The sequence below is a fragment of the Salvelinus fontinalis genome, chromosome 36, assembly GCF_029448725.1.
Source record: "Salvelinus fontinalis isolate EN_2023a chromosome 36, ASM2944872v1, whole genome shotgun sequence".
NCBI lineage: Eukaryota > Metazoa > Chordata > Actinopteri > Salmoniformes > Salmonidae > Salvelinus > Salvelinus fontinalis.
Genome location: NC_074700.1, coordinates 7,096,848 through 7,114,736, shown reverse-complemented (window position 1 = coordinate 7,114,736; position 17,889 = coordinate 7,096,848). Strand labels below are relative to the sequence as shown.

The window sequence follows — 17,889 nt, the reverse complement described above, 5'->3', positions numbered from 1 at the left end:
GTCTTAGAGAGAGAAAGATATATATATATATATATCTTTCTCTCTCTCTCTTTTTCTCTCTCTTCTTTCAAATTTTTTGGGACCCGTGAAGGCCTCTACCCCACACCTCAACAGGATGAACACAACAACAGAAAAACAAACACACAGTGAAGCGTTTCAAGAAATTCAAGTAACAGCTTGCTATTTTATATGACCTTGACACCCGCAATTTCAGTTTAATTGGCGTATATGGATAGAGCTAAACTGTAAGGTTTCTTACAGAAGAATTATGGAAAGCATATGCATAACCATGATAGCAGTATTCAAAGCTGTATTTATTATCCTCAACGTCTCATCTTTCAAAATGCATCAAGTCCTCGTAATTTACAGCAATTCCCTCACTCAGACAACAAAACATTTGCAAAAGTTACCCAATTAGCGGGAGGGATGAGGCAACTTTGCGCGTGGTGCTCAAAGTTCAGAACGGCTGTCAGTCGAAACCCATGCAGAGCTGTGAAATGAAGACCCAGAGCTCGGACATCATGTATAGCATGTTACTGTACAGCCACTGCGTTCCAATTTAGGTTATAAATAGGTCATTCAAAACACTTTTCCCCAGATGTTTATTGGGATTCCTTGAGTGAGCCAGGACTTCCAGTCCATATCCATGTTCTTGAGTTGACTGCATTCAACCAGTATTTGAACAAATACAACCAGTATTTGAACAAATTTGAACAAATTTCCTAGGATAGGATAAAGTAATCCTTCTAACCCCCCCCCCCCCCCTTAAAAGAGTTAGATGCACTATTGTAAAGTGGTTGTTCCACTGGATATCATAAGGTGAATGCACCAATTTGTAAGTCGCTCTGGATAAGAGCGTCTGCTAAATGACTTAAATGTAAATGTAAATGTAAACAAATGAAATGGATGTTGTTGTAATGACGTTTACCCTGCATGTCTTGATGAACCAACTGTCGTCTATACCTCCCTCCTGTTTCTCACTTGGGCTTCCTGCCAGGAACGACTGACGTTCCTTACATAGTAATACTGCCTTGTAAGGTTATTCCTTAGATGGCACAGCACAATAGGCCAGTGCATCAATCACCATTTGTATCGAGGTTTGAATCATATATACATGTACTCGCACATCTTCATCATCTAAGACATGTTTATGTTACAGTTGAGATGTGTACTGCCTTATAAGGAACACCAAGGGTGCTACTACCAGTCTCATGACTCACATACACTTTTGAAAAACAAAACGAAGACAAAACATGATGTTTCATAATGATTACCCCCAGTGCAGAGTAGACTATAGCCATGCACCTATGTCTGGACCCTTTGCCACTCGAGCAGGGGAAGTGGAATTGGGTCCGAAAAAGTAATAATCACAAAGTAAACATCACAAGTAAGGCATGCATCCTAAAAAAGAAAAGACTGTCTGCACACTGGGATTTTGTGTCGGAGAATTTCGGATGAAGCCAATGCTTTTTCAATGGGAGTCATCCGTTGCCGGATGAATGGCAACTGTTGAAGATTAGCCAACAAGAAATGCACAAAGCTTCTGAAATAGTTGATTTTAGTTGTACCTTTCCCGGAAAAAAAACGGACAATGATGTATGTCATAAATGAGCGGGGTGTATAAACAAACCTGGCGTGTGTCTGTGGGAGAGATGCTGTGTGTGTCACAAGTTGTTGATAAACTGCTGACTTGGCATCTTTTCACAGCATGCATGACCAGGCGGTGCTCGTTCTCACCATAGGATAAACTATGGCATTGTTAATTCTGCGTAACTGAATTTCTGTCTGTCTCTCTCTCTCTCGCTTTTCTGTCTCTCAGATGTGATCAAGCTGCAGTTGGTGGAGGCCGGCCTGGTGGAGTGTCTGTTAGATGTGGTAGTTCACACAGTGGACGGAGTGCGGGAGGAGGATGTGGCGCAGCTCAAAACAGCCTCCGACCTCATGGTGCTGCTGCTGCTGGGAGGTACTACAAACACACATACAGTTGGGAATTTTTATTAGGATTAAATGTCAGGAATTGTGAAAAACTGAGTTTAAATGTATTTGGCTAAGGTGTATGTAAACTTCCGACTTCAACCATACATTCATGCATACAGTTGAAGTCGGAAGTTTACATACACCTTAGCCAAATACATTTAAACTCAGTTTTTCACAATTCCTGACATTTAATACGAGTAAAAATTCCCTGTCTTAGGTCAGTTATGGATCACCACTTTATTTTAAGAATGTGAAATGTCAGAATAATAGTAGAGAATGATTTTATTTAAGCTTATATTTCTTTGATCACATTCCCAGTGGGTGAGAAGTTTACATACACTCAATTAGTATTTGGTAGCATTGCCTTTAAATTGTTGAACTTGGGTCAAACGTTTCGGGTAGCCTTCCACAAGCTTCCCACAATAATTTGGGTGAATTTTGTCCCATTCCTCCTGACAGGGCTTTGTGATGGCCACTCCAATACCTTGACTTTGTTGTCCTTAAGCCATTTTGCCACAACTTTGGAAGTATGCTTGGGGTCATTGTCCATTTGGAAGACCCATTTGCGACCAAGCTTTAACTTCCTGACTGATGTCTTGAGATGTTGCTTCAATATATCCACATAATTTTCCTCCCTGATGATATCGATTTTGTGATGTGCACCAGTCCCTCTTGCAGCAAAGCACCCCCACAACATGATGCTTTCACCCCCGTGCTTCACGGTTGGGATGGTATTATTCGGCTTGCAAGCCTCCCCCTTTTTCCTCCGAACATAACGATGGGCATTATGGCCAAACAGTTCAATTTTTGTTTCATCAGACCAGAGGACATTTCTCCAAAAAGTATGATCTTTGTCCCCATGTGCAGTTGCAAACTTTTTTATGGCGGTTTTGGAGCAGTGGCTTCTTCCTTGCTGAGAGGCCTTTCAGGTTATGTGGATATAGGACTCGTTTTACTGTGGATATAGATCACTTTGTACCTGTTTCCTCCAGCTTCTTCACAACGTCCTTTGCTGTTGTTCTGGGATTGATTTGTACTTTTTGCACCAAAGTACGTTCATCTCTAGGAGACAGAAAGCGTCTCCTTCCTGAGCGGTATGACGGCTGCGTGGTCCCATGGTGTTTATACCTACGTACTATTGTTTGCACAGATGAACGTGGTACTTTCAGGCGTTTGGAAATTGGTCCCAAGGGATGAACCAGACTTGTGGAGGTCTACAATTTTGTTTCTGAAGTCTTGGCTGACTTCGTTTTGATTTTTCCATGATGTCAAGCAAAGAGGCACTGAGTTTGAAGGTAGGCCTTGAAATACATCCACAGGTAAACCTCCAATTGACTCAAATGATGTCAATTAGCCTATCAGAAGCTTCTAAACCCATGACATAATTTTCTGGAATTTTCCAAGCTGTTAAAAAGCACAGTCAACTTAGTGTATGTAAACTTCTGACCCACTGGAATTGTGATACAGTGAAATAATCTGTCTGTAAACAATTGTTGGAAGAATTACATGTGTCATGCATAAAGTAGATGTCCTTACCGACTTGCCAAAACTATAGTTTATTAACAAGAAATTTGTGGAGTGGTTAAAATTAGTTTTAATCACTCCAACCTAAGTGTATGTGAACTTCCGTCTTCAACTGTACACACACACACACACACACACACACACACACACACACACACACACACACACACACAGAGAGAGGCTCATGGATGTGCGAACACTTAAACTAAGGCCAAATTAAGGCTCTGAACCAAATAAAAATGTATTGGTCACATGCGCCGAATACAACAGGTGTAGATTTTACTGTGAAATGCTTACTTACGAACCCATTTCCAACAATGCAGAGTTAAAAAGCAATAAAAATATACACTACTCGTCATGGGTGACCAGGCCTACCACCGTCGTGTCGTCGGCAAACTTAGTGATGGTGTTGGAGTCGTGCATGGCCGTGCAGTTGTGGGTGAACAGGGAGTACAGGAGGGGACTAAGCGCACGTGCCCCCGCGTTGAGGGTCAGCGAGGCGGATGTGTCGGATGTGTCGTTGCCTACCCTCACAACCTGGGGATGGCCCGTCAGGAAGTCCAGGGTCCTTAGCTTAGTGATGAGCTTGGAGGGCACTATGGTCATGAACACTGGCTGAGCAGTAGTCAATGAACAGCATTCGCACATAGGTGTTCCTTTTGTCCAAGTGGGAAAGGGAAGTGTGGCGTTCAATAGAGATTGGGTCATCTGTGGATCTCTTGGGGCAGTAAACGAATTGGAGTGGGTCCAGGGTTTCTGGGATGCTTGTGTTGATGTGAGCCATGACTAGCCTTTCAAAGCATTTTATGGATACAGATGTGAGTGCTACGGGGCGGTAGTCATTTAGACGGATTACCTTTGCATTCTTGGGCACAGGGACTCTGGTGGTTTGCTTGAAACGTGTAGGTATTACAGACTGGGTCAGGGAGAGGTTGAAAATGTCATACTAGCTAGCTGGTCAGCGCATGCTCGGAGTACATATCCTGGTAATCTGTGTGAATGTTAACCTGTTAAAAGGTCTTACTCATATTGGCTATGGAGAGTGATCACAGTCATCCGGAACAGCTGGTGCTCTCACGAATGGTTCAGTGTTGCTTGCCTTGAAGTGAGCATTGATGGCAATTAGCTTACCTGATAGGCTCGCATCACTGGGCAGCTCTCGGCTGGGTGTCCCTTTGTAATTCGTGATAGTTTGCAAGCCCTGCCACATCTGACGAGTGTCAGAGACGGTTTAGTAGGATTCGATCTTAGTCCTGTAATGGCGCTTTGCCTGTGATGGTTCGTCGGAGGTTGTAGCGGGATTTCTTTTAAGAGTCTGGATTTGTGCCCCGCTCCTTGAAAGCAGCAGCTCTAGCCTTTAGCTCAGTGTAGATGTTACCTGTAATCCATGGCTTCTGGTTGGGATATATAGTGCATTCAGAAAGTATTCAGATAACTTGGCTTTTTCCGCATATTGCGTTACAGCCTTATTCTAAAATTGATTGCAAATTTTTTTCCCCCTCATCAATCTACACACAATACCCCATAATGACAAAGCAAAAACATATTTTTTATGAATTTGCAAAAATTTGTAAAAACGTATCACATTTACACAAGTATTCAGACCATTTACTCCGTACTCTGTTGAAGCACCTTTGGCAGTGTTTACAGCCTTGAGTCTTCTTGGGTCTGACGCTACAAGCTTGGCACATCTGTATTTGGGGAGTTTCTCCCATTTTTCTTTGCAGATCCTCTCAAGCTCTGTCAGGTTGGAGGATGGGGAGCATGCTGCACAGCTATTTTCAGGTCTTTCCAGAGATGTTCGGTCGGGTTCAAGTCTGGGCTCTGGCTGGGTCACTCAAGGACATTCAGAGACTTGTCCCGAAGCCACTTATGCATTGTCTTGGCTGTGTGCTTAGGGTCGTTGTCCTGTTGGAAGGTGAGCCTTCGCCCCAGTCTGAGGTCCTGAGTGCTCTGGAGCAGGTTTTCATCAAGGATCTCTTTGTACTTTGCTCCGTTCATCTTTCCCTCGATCCAGGCTTGTCTCCCAGGCCCTGCCGCTGACAAACATCCCCACAGCATGATGCTGCCACCACCATGCTTCACCGTAGGGATGGTTTCAGGTTTCCTCTAGATTTGATGCTTGGCATTCAGGCCAAAGAGTTAAATCTTGGTTTCATAAGACCAGAGAATCTTGTTTCTCATGGTCTGTGTCCTTTAGGTGTTTTTTGGCAAACTCCAAGCGGGCTGTCGTGACCCTTTTACTGAGGAGTGGCTTGAGTCTGACAACTCTACCATAAAGGCCTGATTGGTGGAGTGCTGCAGAGATGGATGTCCTTCTGGAAGGTTCTCCCATCTCCACAACGGACCTCTGTCAGAGTGACCATCGGGTTCTTGGTCACTTCTCAGACCATGGCCCTTCTCCCCCCATTGCTCAGTTTGGTCGGGCGGCCAGCTCTTAGAAGAGTATTGGTGGTTCCAAACTTCTAACATCTTGGGGACCTTTAATGCTGCAGACATATTTTGGTACGCTTCCCAGATCTGTGCTTCGACACAATCCTGTCTCGGAGCTCTATGGACAATTTCTTCGACCTCATGGCTTGGTTTTTGCACTGACATGCGCTGTCAACTGTGGAACCTTATATAGACAGGTGTGTGCCTTTCCAAATCATGTCCAATCAATTGAATTTACCACAGGTGGACTCCAAGTTGTAGAAACAATTTTAGTCTCATAGCAAAAAGTCAGAATACTTATGTAAATAAGGTATTTCTGTTTAATATTTAATTTGCAAAAATTTCAAAAATCCTGTTTTCGCTTTGTCATTATGGGGTATTGTTGAGGAAAAACATTTATTTAATACATTTTAGAATAAGGCTATAACGTAACAAAATGTGGAGAAGGGGTCTGAATACTTTCCTAATGCACTATATACGTATGGTCACTGTGGGGATGACGTCGTCGACGCACTTATTAATGAATCCGATGACTGATGTGGTAAACTCTTCAATGCCATTGAATGAATCCCGGTACATTTTCCAGTCTGTGCTAGCAAAACAGTCCTGTTGCTTAGCTTCATCTGACCACTTCTGTATTGAGCGTGTCACTGGTACTTACTGTTTGAATTTTTGCTTGTAAGCAGGAATCAATTTTTAACCTTTATTTAACTAGACAAGTTGGTGAAGAACAAATTCTTCTTTACAATGACGGCTTACCCCGGCCAAACCCCGACGACGCTGAGCCAATTTTGCGCCACCCTATGGGACTCCTAAGCACAGCTGGTTGTGATACAGCCTGGATTCGAACCAGGTTGTCTGTAGTGACGCCTCTAGCACTGAGATGCAGTGCTTTAGACCACTGCGCCACTCAGGATAGAGTTCTGGTCAGATTTGCCAGATGGACGGTGAGGGAGAGCTTGTATGCGTCTCTGTGTGTGGAGTAAAGATGATCTAGAGTTTTTTCCCCTCTAGTTGCACAGGTGACATGATGTTAGAAATGAACTAAAACGGATTTCAGGTTTCCTGCATTAAAATCACCGGCCACTAGGAGTGCGGCCTCTGGATGAGCATTGTCTTGTTTGCTTATAGCTCAATACAGCTCGTTGAGTGCGGTCTTAGTGCCAGCATCGGTTTGTGGTGGTAAATAGACAGCTAGGAAAAATATAGATGGAAACTCTCTTGGTTAATAGTATGGTCTGCATGTTATCATTAGGTATTCCAACTCAGGCGAGCAGAACCTTGAGATTTCCTTAATATTAGAGATCGCCCACCAGCTGTTGTTAACAAAGAGACACATACCCAACCCCCTGGTCTTCCCGGATGCAGCCGCTCTGTCCTGCCGACGCAATAAAATGCTACCATCACATCTCAACTGCAACATAAACATGTCTTCGATAAGGATGATTCAGTGCCTACGATTCAAACCTAGATTAAAAACTCCTAGATCTATGTACTGACCCTCTGTGCTGTGGTTGCTTTGACTGGGTTTCAAGCATGTGCATGGAAACCGTTCCCCTCAGGCCAACTGATAGACGGGAGGAAATAGAGTGTGAGAGGGAATAAGAATAGGGTAGGAAGAAAGAGCAGGTTGGGAAAAGACAGATATGACGGCGAATAAGATGGTATTGTGATGAGTAAATCTTCAGATCGACTCTCAGCCTTACTTAGAGCAGAGTGGTGGAGAATACATTGTGAATCCATTTGTGAATATTTTATGACAACCGAATGTGAGGGAGAATGTGGTTGTAGATCTCGGTGCGTTTAGAGGCCTCGATATCATCATCTGGTTTCCATAGCATTCTCCTAGACTACTTATTCTTCCTATCCACTTTCATTTATACTGAAGCTAAGGAGGACATTTCTCCTGTAACCTTTTCTGACCAAAACATACATGCTTATTTGTGTTTCTGTGTGTTCGTGCACACGCGTGGTCTTTTTTTATGCTTTTCTGTTTAATAAATAACTGCTTTGTCATTTTACTGCTGCAGTAGGTGGGTGTTTGTATTGACTGCCTCTCCCCACCTCTCTCCTCAGATGAGTCCATGCAGAAGCTGTTTGAGGGGGGCAAGGGCAGTGTGTTCCAGAGGGTCCTGTCCTGGGTGCCATCCCACAACCACCAGCTGCAGCTGGCTGGGGCACTGGCCATCGCCAACTTTGCGCGCAACGGTGAGGAGGCTATAGAAATACAGTTAATAGAAGGGACAAAGCCCTTTAGACCATTCTATTTCTATGGAGGGTACACATTGCCTATGGTAACAGATTGAACCAAAAAGGGTGTTATTCAGGATAAAACTCCCCTTGGGTGGCGTTAATACTGACCACAATCTGGGTCACGTTACATGGGGTGTGACTTCACAGAACGTTCCGATACTGTAGAAATGTATAGAACAGAATGTGTAGAACAGACACTTTTCTGTGTAGTAGAATAGCGAATCGGCACAACACTCAGATTGTAGAAATGCTTCTCTGTCATGTAGAACAGTTAATCAGCATTCGGCACATCTCTCCACATTCTCTCAGATGTCTTCTAGATCAGTTTTCCCCCTAATAAAACCTGCCGCCTCAGTGCGCTGAATATAGATCACAGGCCCGGCCATTAGTCATTCCATATCATTACTCATCTAAACCACAGCGTTTCGTCCCGTGTCAGCGAATCCTGCATCCAGGCGGACTTCAAACATTCACCCTGATAAATAAAAGTCCTTATTATAGCCTCCCTAATGATTTATTCCGTACATGGATGTGAAGAGAATAATCTGCATGTAACCTGTTTTTCTATCAAACGATGAAGGTAAAATTACGGTCAGAGGGAAATGGCATTGGAACATTCTCCTCCTAACACCTATCCAGTCCTTTTTAGATCTGGGGATAGGGGTTCTTCAGAACTTTGATTTGTGGAAACAGATATGTTAGAGCATGGTGGGAGCAAATGCCTGCACAGCCCATAGCTTTTACTGAGCAGTGGGTTAAGTAATGACCTAATAATGTAATGATGATTTCTCCCCCAGATGGGAACTGCATCCACATGGTGGAATCAGGCATCGTTCAGAAGCTGCTGGAGCTGCTGGATCGCCACGTGGACGAGGGCAACGTCACCGTGCAGCACGCCGCGCTCAGCGCCCTGCGCAACCTGGCCATACCTGGTGAGACTCCCAAGGCATTCCAAGCCTGATTGAGTATACTGTCAATGTTGTGTATGACTCATAGGCAATTCTTCAACATTCATTTCCTGTTCCAAGTGCTTCCCCTGCACTCGTTTGTTATCTGTGGGTGGGGGGTAGGTCTTGGCAAATGTAACTGCAAACAAGTACAGGAGCAGCACTTTGACTAGAAGTTGTTCTTTCTTTGAGCCTTAATTGGTTAATACTGGTTGAATACAATAGTTACAAAGTGTATTTTCATGGTGTACTGCATTGGCAGCTTAGAGCTGAATTGTTTGAATGTATGTATTTATTTATGCATTGATTTATTTAACATGTTTCATCTTTGTTTATTCTTCTTCTCCTGTCCCTTCAGTGGTGAACAAGGCTAAGATGCTGTCGGCAGGTGTGTCAGATACGGTGTTGAAGTTCCTCCCGTCAGAGATGCCTCCTGTCCAGTTCAAACTGCTGGGCACGTTACGCATGCTCATCGACACTCAAGGTAGAACACCTTTTATAGCACATTTACAACATCTATAACGCACTGTAGAACACCTTCCTAATGATGCCATAAACCATCGGACTGTGCCTCGCCCTCCGTCTTCAGTGCCTCACCCTCCTTCAAATTTACCACTATCAGTGAAAGGTGTGAATGTTTCCACCCATAAATATATATAGCAACCTTTTCCAAAATAGAGGCTAGAATTCCTTCCTTATGATGCACTAACCATGAACCGTTCTGTACCTCACTTTTTATCCTTAAATGGACCAGTATGTATTTTTTTTATTCAGCAGAAAGTTGGATAGGAAAGTACTCCCACAAAAGAGCCTCGGAATACGATACGTTTCTGTCAAATGTTGTTGAATCTTGACCAAGAAGGGGTTGGGTTGGGGAGGACCGGGCAAGGCCAAGTGCAAACCAGTTAGATCCAGAGTGACATGGATATCGATGGCATCCATCTTTGATTGAATTGCTATGAAACGGAGTGTGACCGTGCGATGCAGACAGTTGACAGGGTGTTAGAATAGCAGTCTACTCGAGGTGATAGGACTAACGCGTGCCCTTTTTCTGACCATGTCATTATGAGAGGGTTTTTTCTTCTACTTCTTCCTCTCTGGAGTTCAGGGATTCATTAGACCAAATACTAGAAAGTGCCAATTGTTACCAAGAAGTGACACATTTTTTTTTTGGTGTATTTTCAAGTTACCAAGTATAATAATAATTATGAACCAAGTAATTCTAGTTTATATACCAGAAAGCTACCAATGGTATAGAGCTGTGAAATAAAGCATTACCTGTTATTGTGTGTCCCCCCCCCCCCCATCCCCCAGCGGATGCGGCAGACCAGCTGGGGACCAATGGGAAGCTGGTGGAGCGTCTGGTAGAGTGGTGTGAGGCCAAGGACCACGCAGGGGTCATGGGAGAGTCCAATAGGCTGCTCTCAGCCCTCATCCGCCACAGCAAGTCAAAGGTTAGGGCCGGCTGCCATGAAAACACACCATCTGTGGCCGGCTGCCATGAAAACACACCATCTGTGGCCGGCTGCCATGAAAACACACCATCTGTGGCTGGCTGCCATGAAAACACACCATCTGTGGCTGGCTGCCATCACAGATTACATCCTGACCCATATCTGAACTGCATACACACACACACTGAATGTATATGTTATCAGCTATATTTTAATCAAAGGTATCAGCTAGCTTGTCTTTACTAATCTAACTCTCAGCTCAAAATCCAATCCATGCTTTGTTACATCATTCATCAAGGGAACAGAACAACTGAGGTGGGAGTCATGTTCTAACTCTTCCTCATATACGGTGTTCCTTGTTGACTCACGCCCAGAGACAGTGTTGTCAGTTCTGCTACATTTCCTACCCGGTCCCTCATCTGAGGAGAATGACTCGGGGGCACCTCAGACTCTGGTTGTCTCATTCTTAGACTGTAGATTTATGAACTCCAGGCTCTAAACGTTTCTGTCCTATTTGCAGATCGCTAGATAGAATAGAACCCTGTGGAAGCACCAGAGATGTACAGTTGAAGTCAGAAGTATACATACACTTAGGTTGGAGTCATTCAAACTTGTTTTTCAACTACTCCAAAAATTTCTTGTTAACAAACTATAGTTTTGGCAAGTCGGTTAGGACATCTACTTTATGCATGACACAATTAATTTTTCCAACAATTATTTACAGACAGATTATTTCACTGTATCACAATTCCAGTGGGTTGGAAGTTTGCATACACTAAGTTGACTGTGCCTTTAAACAGCTTGGAAAATTCCAGAAAATTATGTTAAGGCTTTAGAAGCTTCTGATAGGCTAATTGACATAATTTGAGTCAATTGGAAGAAATCAGCCAAGACCTCAGAAAAAAAATTGTAGACCTCCGTCTGGTTCATCCTTGGGAGCAATTTCCAAACGCCTGAAGGTACCACATTCATCTGTTCATCAAACAATTGTACGCAAGTATAAACACCATGGGACCACGCAGCTGCCATACCGCGTTCTGTCTCCTAGAGATGAATGTGCTTTGGTGCGAAAAGTGCAAATCAATCCCAGAACAACAGCAAATGGGTACAAAAGTATCTATATCCACAGTAAAACGAGTCCTATATCGACATAACCTGAAAGGCCGCTCAGCAAGGAAGAAGCCACTGCTCCAAAACCGCCATAAAAAAGCCAGACTACGGTTTGCAACTGCACATGGGGACAAAGATCGTACTATTTGGAGAAATGTCCTCCATGAAACAGAAATTATTGTTTGGCCATAATGACCATTGTTTTGTTTGGAGGAAAAAGGGGGAGGCTTGCAAGCCGCAGTACACCATCCCAACCGTGAGGCACAGGGGTGGCAGCATCATGTTGTGGGGGTGCTTTGCTGCAGGAGGGACTGGTGCACTTCACAAAATAGATGGCTTCGTGAGGAAAGAAAATTATGTGGATATATTGAAGCAACATCTCAAGACATCAGTCAGGAAGTTAAAGCTTGGTCGCAAATGGGTCTTCCAAATAGACAATAACCCCCAAACATAATTCCAAAGTTGTGGCAAAATGGTTTAAGGACAACAAAGTCAATGTATTGGAGTGGCAATCCCAAAGCCCTGTAGAAAATTTGTGGGCAGAACTGAAAAAGCGTGTGCAAGCAAGGAGGCCTATAAGCCTGACTCAGTTACACCAGCTCTGTCAGGAGGAATGGCCCAGAATTCACCCAACTTATTGTGGGAAGCTTGTAGAAGGCTACCTGAAATGTTTGACCCAAGTTAAACAATTTAAAGGCAATTCTACCAAATACTAATTGAGTGTATGTAAACTTCTGACCCACTGGGAATGTGATGAAAGAAATAAAAGATGAAAGAAATCATTCTCTCTAGTATTATTCTGACATTTCACATTCTTAAAATAGTGGTGATCCTAACTGACCTAAAACAGGGAATTTGTACTAGGATTAAATGTCAGGAATTGTGAAAAACTGAGTTGAAATGTATTTGGCTAAGGTGTATGTAAACATCTGACTTCAACTGTAGGTCCTACAAGTGCACTGTACAGAAGAGTCCTATATTATTTAGAGTGGAGGTGGACTGGCCTAAGTGGCCTACCCTCTTGGAAAGTTACTGGGTGTGCAGGTTTTTGTTCCTATCGTGCTCTAACACCTGATTTCAGCTCCTGATGAGCAGCGGGATTAGTAACGGCAGGTGTGTCAGTGCATGACTGGAGCACAACCCTGCACACCCAGAATCTACATCCAGGATGAGGGTTGGCTTCCCCTGATTTAGAGTTGTGCCCCCATTTTTGAAATGTATTTGTTTGTGTTTTCAGGACGTTGTAAAAACAGTCATCCAGGGGGCAGGAGTGAAGCATTTAGTAGTCATGGCGACGAGTGAACACATGATCATGCAGAACGAGGCGCTGGTGGCTCTGGGCCTCATCGCCGGGTTGGACCTGGGTAAGAGTCAGGGGGTCAGGGTCATGATGTCACAGTGCAGCCAAATTCTAACTACTGTGTTAGCCACATGGTATAGTAAGGGCCGGATTGGTAGCACTTTCTTTAACAGTGCCTGGGTTGTGTTTAGTAGGGCACACTGTACTAAAATGTTTTGAAACAAGAAAGTAACTGTTTCCGGACAAGATCAGGTAGCACTTCCCTGTCTTACTCCGTTTCAAAATCTTTTCTATCCCCATGCTTACTGAACATGACCCGATTTATTGCATCGCTAGAATAAAATGAAAGTAGTTTGAGGATGTACAGGGCGGGTTAGAAGAACCACACAATGCAAAGCAATTTGGGACCTAGTGAAAGTGCTGTATAAATATATTTCACTGTTGAAGCTTTTGTTAGTGTGCTCAATACACACCCTTTTTCTAAGAGGCAAAGCATTGACTCTGATGGTGCATTGGAATGCATTTAAACAATTGTACAAAATAATTGGTCACACAGTGTGTTTGTCATGGTTTCAGTGGGGGCCGAAAAGGACTTTGTTGGGGCTGGCCTGGTACAGGTGCTCTACAAGCTGCTGTCAGACGAAATGAGTGCGCCAGAGGTCAAATACAACTCCATGGTCATCATCTGTGCGGTCATGGGTTCAGGTAAAAAGCCGGCCATTTTGAATCAGCCACTTAGAAGAAATAAGACGCAGCTTTTGCGCCAATATCCAAACTAGGGCATTGCACAGAGTAGTATACTAGTATGGACATAGCGGTATTGAATTATGGTTTAGATTTGTGCTCCCTTTAAAGACTCTTCTGCATGGGACCTGTTCTTCTCTCACCCTCCTCCAGAGCCTCTCCATAAAGAAGTGCAGGGGCTGGCCTTCATCGACGTGGTCTCCAAGCTGCGGTCGCACGAGAACAAAACGGTGTCCCACCAGGCGTCGCTCACAGAGCAGAGGCTAACGGCACAGAGCTAAAGGACTTTTAACTCCCACAATCCCCCCCCCCCCAACGACCCCCAATGCCTGCCTCATATCCAATCCCTGGCTCCCATTCCTTTCTACAGAACCTTCCTCCCTCTGTGTGTTTCCCATCGTCACGTGCCAAGGTATCCTGTCCCTGTCCACCTGTTAACAGTCAGCTGTTCCAGTTAACTACCCCCCCCCCCCCCCCCCCCCGCGCATTCATACTCCGCTCCAAGCAGCAGCTCCATCCATATTAAAAAAACAAGGCGCCAGTACAGCCTTTTCGTTTCGCAATAGATAAACATACAAAGAGAGAACACTTTTTATGATGACCATAGCTGTGATACCCGTTCACTTCATTAACTCGCCGATAATGTTAAAAAAAATAAAAACATACAAAAGAACCAAAAAAAAAAACTGTTTGAGTTAGGTGGTTTGAAAACAAATTTAGCAGCCATGCATCTTTGCTGTGTTCTTACTTCCGTGTCCCATGTTAGCTTGAGTACCAGCCCGAATTGAAGTCGACGTGCATGTTTTAGTCCAGTTGATGGTGTATCCGTGTTCATTTTGAACCTGTCACGTACCCAAAACCACAGCCCTGGGCAAATCTTACAGAGAATAGTGTTCAAACATGTTTGTACTTAAACTGGCATTTGAAAGGAGTTTGCTTGATAATCCCACTCAATCCTCTCTCTTCCCTTTCACTTTCATACAAACCCAACTAAACCTGACTTATTGTCCCAAACAACCTTACTGTTATATCAGGGGAATGTTTAGAATGGTGAATCGTTACAGAATATATAATAAATATATCATGTAGAACAGATATGTCAAGTAGAATAGGGTATGGTGTTGACTCTGTTACATTTTTATCTGTAATGTTGTGAACGTTTCATCCCCAACTGAACATACCCCAGGCTAGAGCTCCACTAGCACATACAAGTGCCCACCTGAGCGTCCTCAGACATGGAGGAAATCATGCGTACGTTAGAAGTTAGAACCTCCAGAAGAACCCAATCGCTCACTCCCTTGTCTCTGGGTGTGTACAGTGAAGCAGTCAGCCATACCAGGTATATACTGTCTGGATTTGTTGCTTTTATCATGAGTCGGGGACCAATGGGGTAGTGCTGCACATTTCAGAAGATTCCTGTATCATATTAAGTGGTTCCTAAGTTATTGAACACTACCCCCCCCCCCCCCCCATAAGCCTGTCAGAATGGGAAAGTCTGGGGACACACTCCCCTGTCGACTTGTGGTACTGCTCTATGGTTTCTCCCTGCCAGTTCTTAGTTTGCATGTGTGATGGTTTCTCTCCCACTCGAAGTATCGAGAACATGCACATTCCAGCATGTTGGATACTGCATTAGGCACCGTCTGGTGACATAGGCATTTTTTTTATTATAAATTATTTGTTTATTATCGGCACTTTGTTCTTTGTCAGGTATGAATGGTAATTTATCAGATTTGTAACCTTACAAAGACACAATCCAATCAAGATGTAACCACCAAGTAACTGCATTACGATATTATAAACATAAATATTTGTTGTAAATGTCATTGAGTTGTACATTTGGAAGATTGTAACTCGAACAGATAATTAAAGATGATTGCTGGCGATAATGTATTATTTGTTGTTCCTAGAGTTTGTACTGCCTGTTGATATATTAAAAAGAGGGGGAAGTCTTTTTCGTATTATTCAAAAGCCGCTCTAATCATGTTTCATTCATTGTGTGTCAAACGGGGTTTTCTGATCTATGGTGTCACCTAGGCTGCATTCCATTTCAAAAGGTTGCCCCCTCCCATCTATCCTAGTTCACTCCTCTTCATGGATCTGGGACAACTAGGTAGGGGTAAGCAGGAGCCCCATCTAGAATGGAATCTATCTTCACATGCCAGGCTTTAAGGCCCTTTGATAATTATGGCATACATTAGTAGTTTTGACAGTGGTGATGAAATGTCCATTGATCAGATTAACACCTACAGTTGAAGTCGGAAGTTTACATACACTTAGGTTGGAGTCATTAAAACTCGTTTTTCAACCACTCCACAAACTTCTTGTTAACAAACTATAGTTTTGGCAAGTCGGTTAGGACATCTACTTTGTGCATGACACAATTCATTTTTCCAAAAATTGTTTAGACAGGTTATTTCACTTATAATTCACTGTATCACAATTCCAGTGAGTCAGAAGTTTAAAGGCACAGTCAACTTAGTGTATGTAAACAGCTTGGAAAATTCCAGAAAATTATGCCATAGCTTTAGAAGCTTCTGATAGGCTAATTGGCATCATTTGAGTCAATTGAAGGTGTACCTGTGGATGTATTTCAAGGCCTACCTTCAAACTGAGTGCCTCTTTGCTTGACATGGAAAAATCAAAAGAAATCAGCCAAGACCTCAGAAAAAAATTGTAGACCTCCAGAAGTCTGGTTCATCCTTGGGACCAATTTCCAAACACCTGAAGGTACCATGTTCATCTGTACAAACAATTGTACGCAAGTATAAACACCATGGGACCACGCAGCCGTCATACCGCTCAGGAAGGGGACGTGTTCCTTCTGTCTCCTAGAGATGAACGTACTTTGGTGCAAAAAGTGCAAATCAATCGCAGAACAACAGCAAAGGACCTTGTGAAGATGCTGGAGGAAACCGGTACAAAAGTATCTATATCCACAGTGAAGTGAGTCCTATATTGACATAACCTGAAAGGCCGCTCAGCAAGGAAGAAGCCACCGCTCCAAAACAGCCATAAAAAAGACAGACTGTGGTTTGCAACTGCACATGGGGACAAAGATTGTACTTTTTGGAGAAATGTCCTCTGGTCTGATGAAACAAAAATAGAGCTGTTTGGCCATTATGACCATTGTTATGTTTGGAGGAAAAAGGGGGAGGCTTGCAAGCCGAATAATACCATCCCAACCGTGAAGCACGGGTGGCAGCCTCATGTTGTGGGGGGTGCTTTGCTGCAGGAGGGACTTGTGCACTTCACAAAATAGATGGCATCATGAAGATGGAAAATTATGTGGATATATTGAAGCAAAACATCAGTCAGGAAGTTAAAGCTTGGTCGCAAATGGTTCTTCCAAATGGACAATGACCCCCAAGCATACTTCCAAAGTTGTGGCAAAATGGCTTAAGGACAACAAAGTCAAGGTATTGGAGTGACCATCACAAAGCCCTGACCTCAATCCTATGGAAAATTTGTAGGCAGAACTGAGAAAGTTTGTGCGAGCAAGGAGGCCTACAAACCTGACTCAGTTCAACCAGCTCTGTCAGGAGGAACGGGCCAAAATTCATCCAACTTATTGTGGGAAGCTTGTGGAAAGCTACCCGGAAACGTTTGACCCAAGTTAAACAATTTAAAGGCAATGCTACCAAATACTAATTGAGTGTATGTAAACTTCTGACCCACTGGGAATGTGATGAAAGAAATAAAAGCTGAAATAAATCATTCTCTCTACTATTATTATTTATTCCACATTCTTAAAATAAAGTGCTGATCCTAACTGACCTAAAACAGGTTATTTTTACTAGGATTAAATTTCAGGAATTGTGAAACTGAGTTTAAATGTAATTGGCTAAAGTGTATGTAAACTTCCGACTTCAACTGTATGTCACCGTTTCTAATGAAATTAAATCAAATTGTATTAGTCACATGCGCAGAATACAACAGGTGTAGACCTTACAGTGAAATGCTTACTTACAAGACCCTAACAAACAATGCAGTTTAAAAAATTACAAATAAGAAATAAAAGGAACAAATAATTACAGAGCAGCAGTAAAATAACAATAGCGACACAATATACAGGGGGTACCGGTACAGAGTCAATGTGCTGCGGCTCCGGTTAGTTGAGGTAATATGTACATGTAGGTAGAGTTAT

The 17,889-nt window shown here is 43.2% G+C and overlaps 1 protein-coding gene across 2 annotated transcripts in view; it reads left to right on the top strand.

Moving 5' to 3' along the window:
- The window catches only part of rap1gds1 (RAP1, GTP-GDP dissociation stimulator 1), a 53,391-nt gene extending 37,756 nt beyond the window's left edge, over nucleotides 1–15,635 (top strand). For both annotated transcript variants that reach the window (XM_055900510.1, XM_055900511.1), the window contains 8 exons: nucleotides 1,820–1,963; nucleotides 8,011–8,142; nucleotides 8,985–9,119; nucleotides 9,493–9,618; nucleotides 10,449–10,588; nucleotides 12,936–13,062; nucleotides 13,575–13,703; nucleotides 13,896–15,635. In XM_055900510.1, the coding sequence (XP_055756485.1) occupies nucleotides 1,820–1,963; nucleotides 8,011–8,142; nucleotides 8,985–9,119; nucleotides 9,493–9,618; nucleotides 10,449–10,588; nucleotides 12,936–13,062; nucleotides 13,575–13,703; nucleotides 13,896–14,023 (1,061 nt within the window). In that variant the 3' untranslated portion in view covers nucleotides 14,024–15,635. The remainder of the gene's footprint in view (nucleotides 1–1,819; nucleotides 1,964–8,010; nucleotides 8,143–8,984; nucleotides 9,120–9,492; nucleotides 9,619–10,448; nucleotides 10,589–12,935; nucleotides 13,063–13,574; nucleotides 13,704–13,895) is intronic.
- The last annotated feature ends 2,254 nt before the right edge of the window (nucleotides 15,636–17,889 follow it).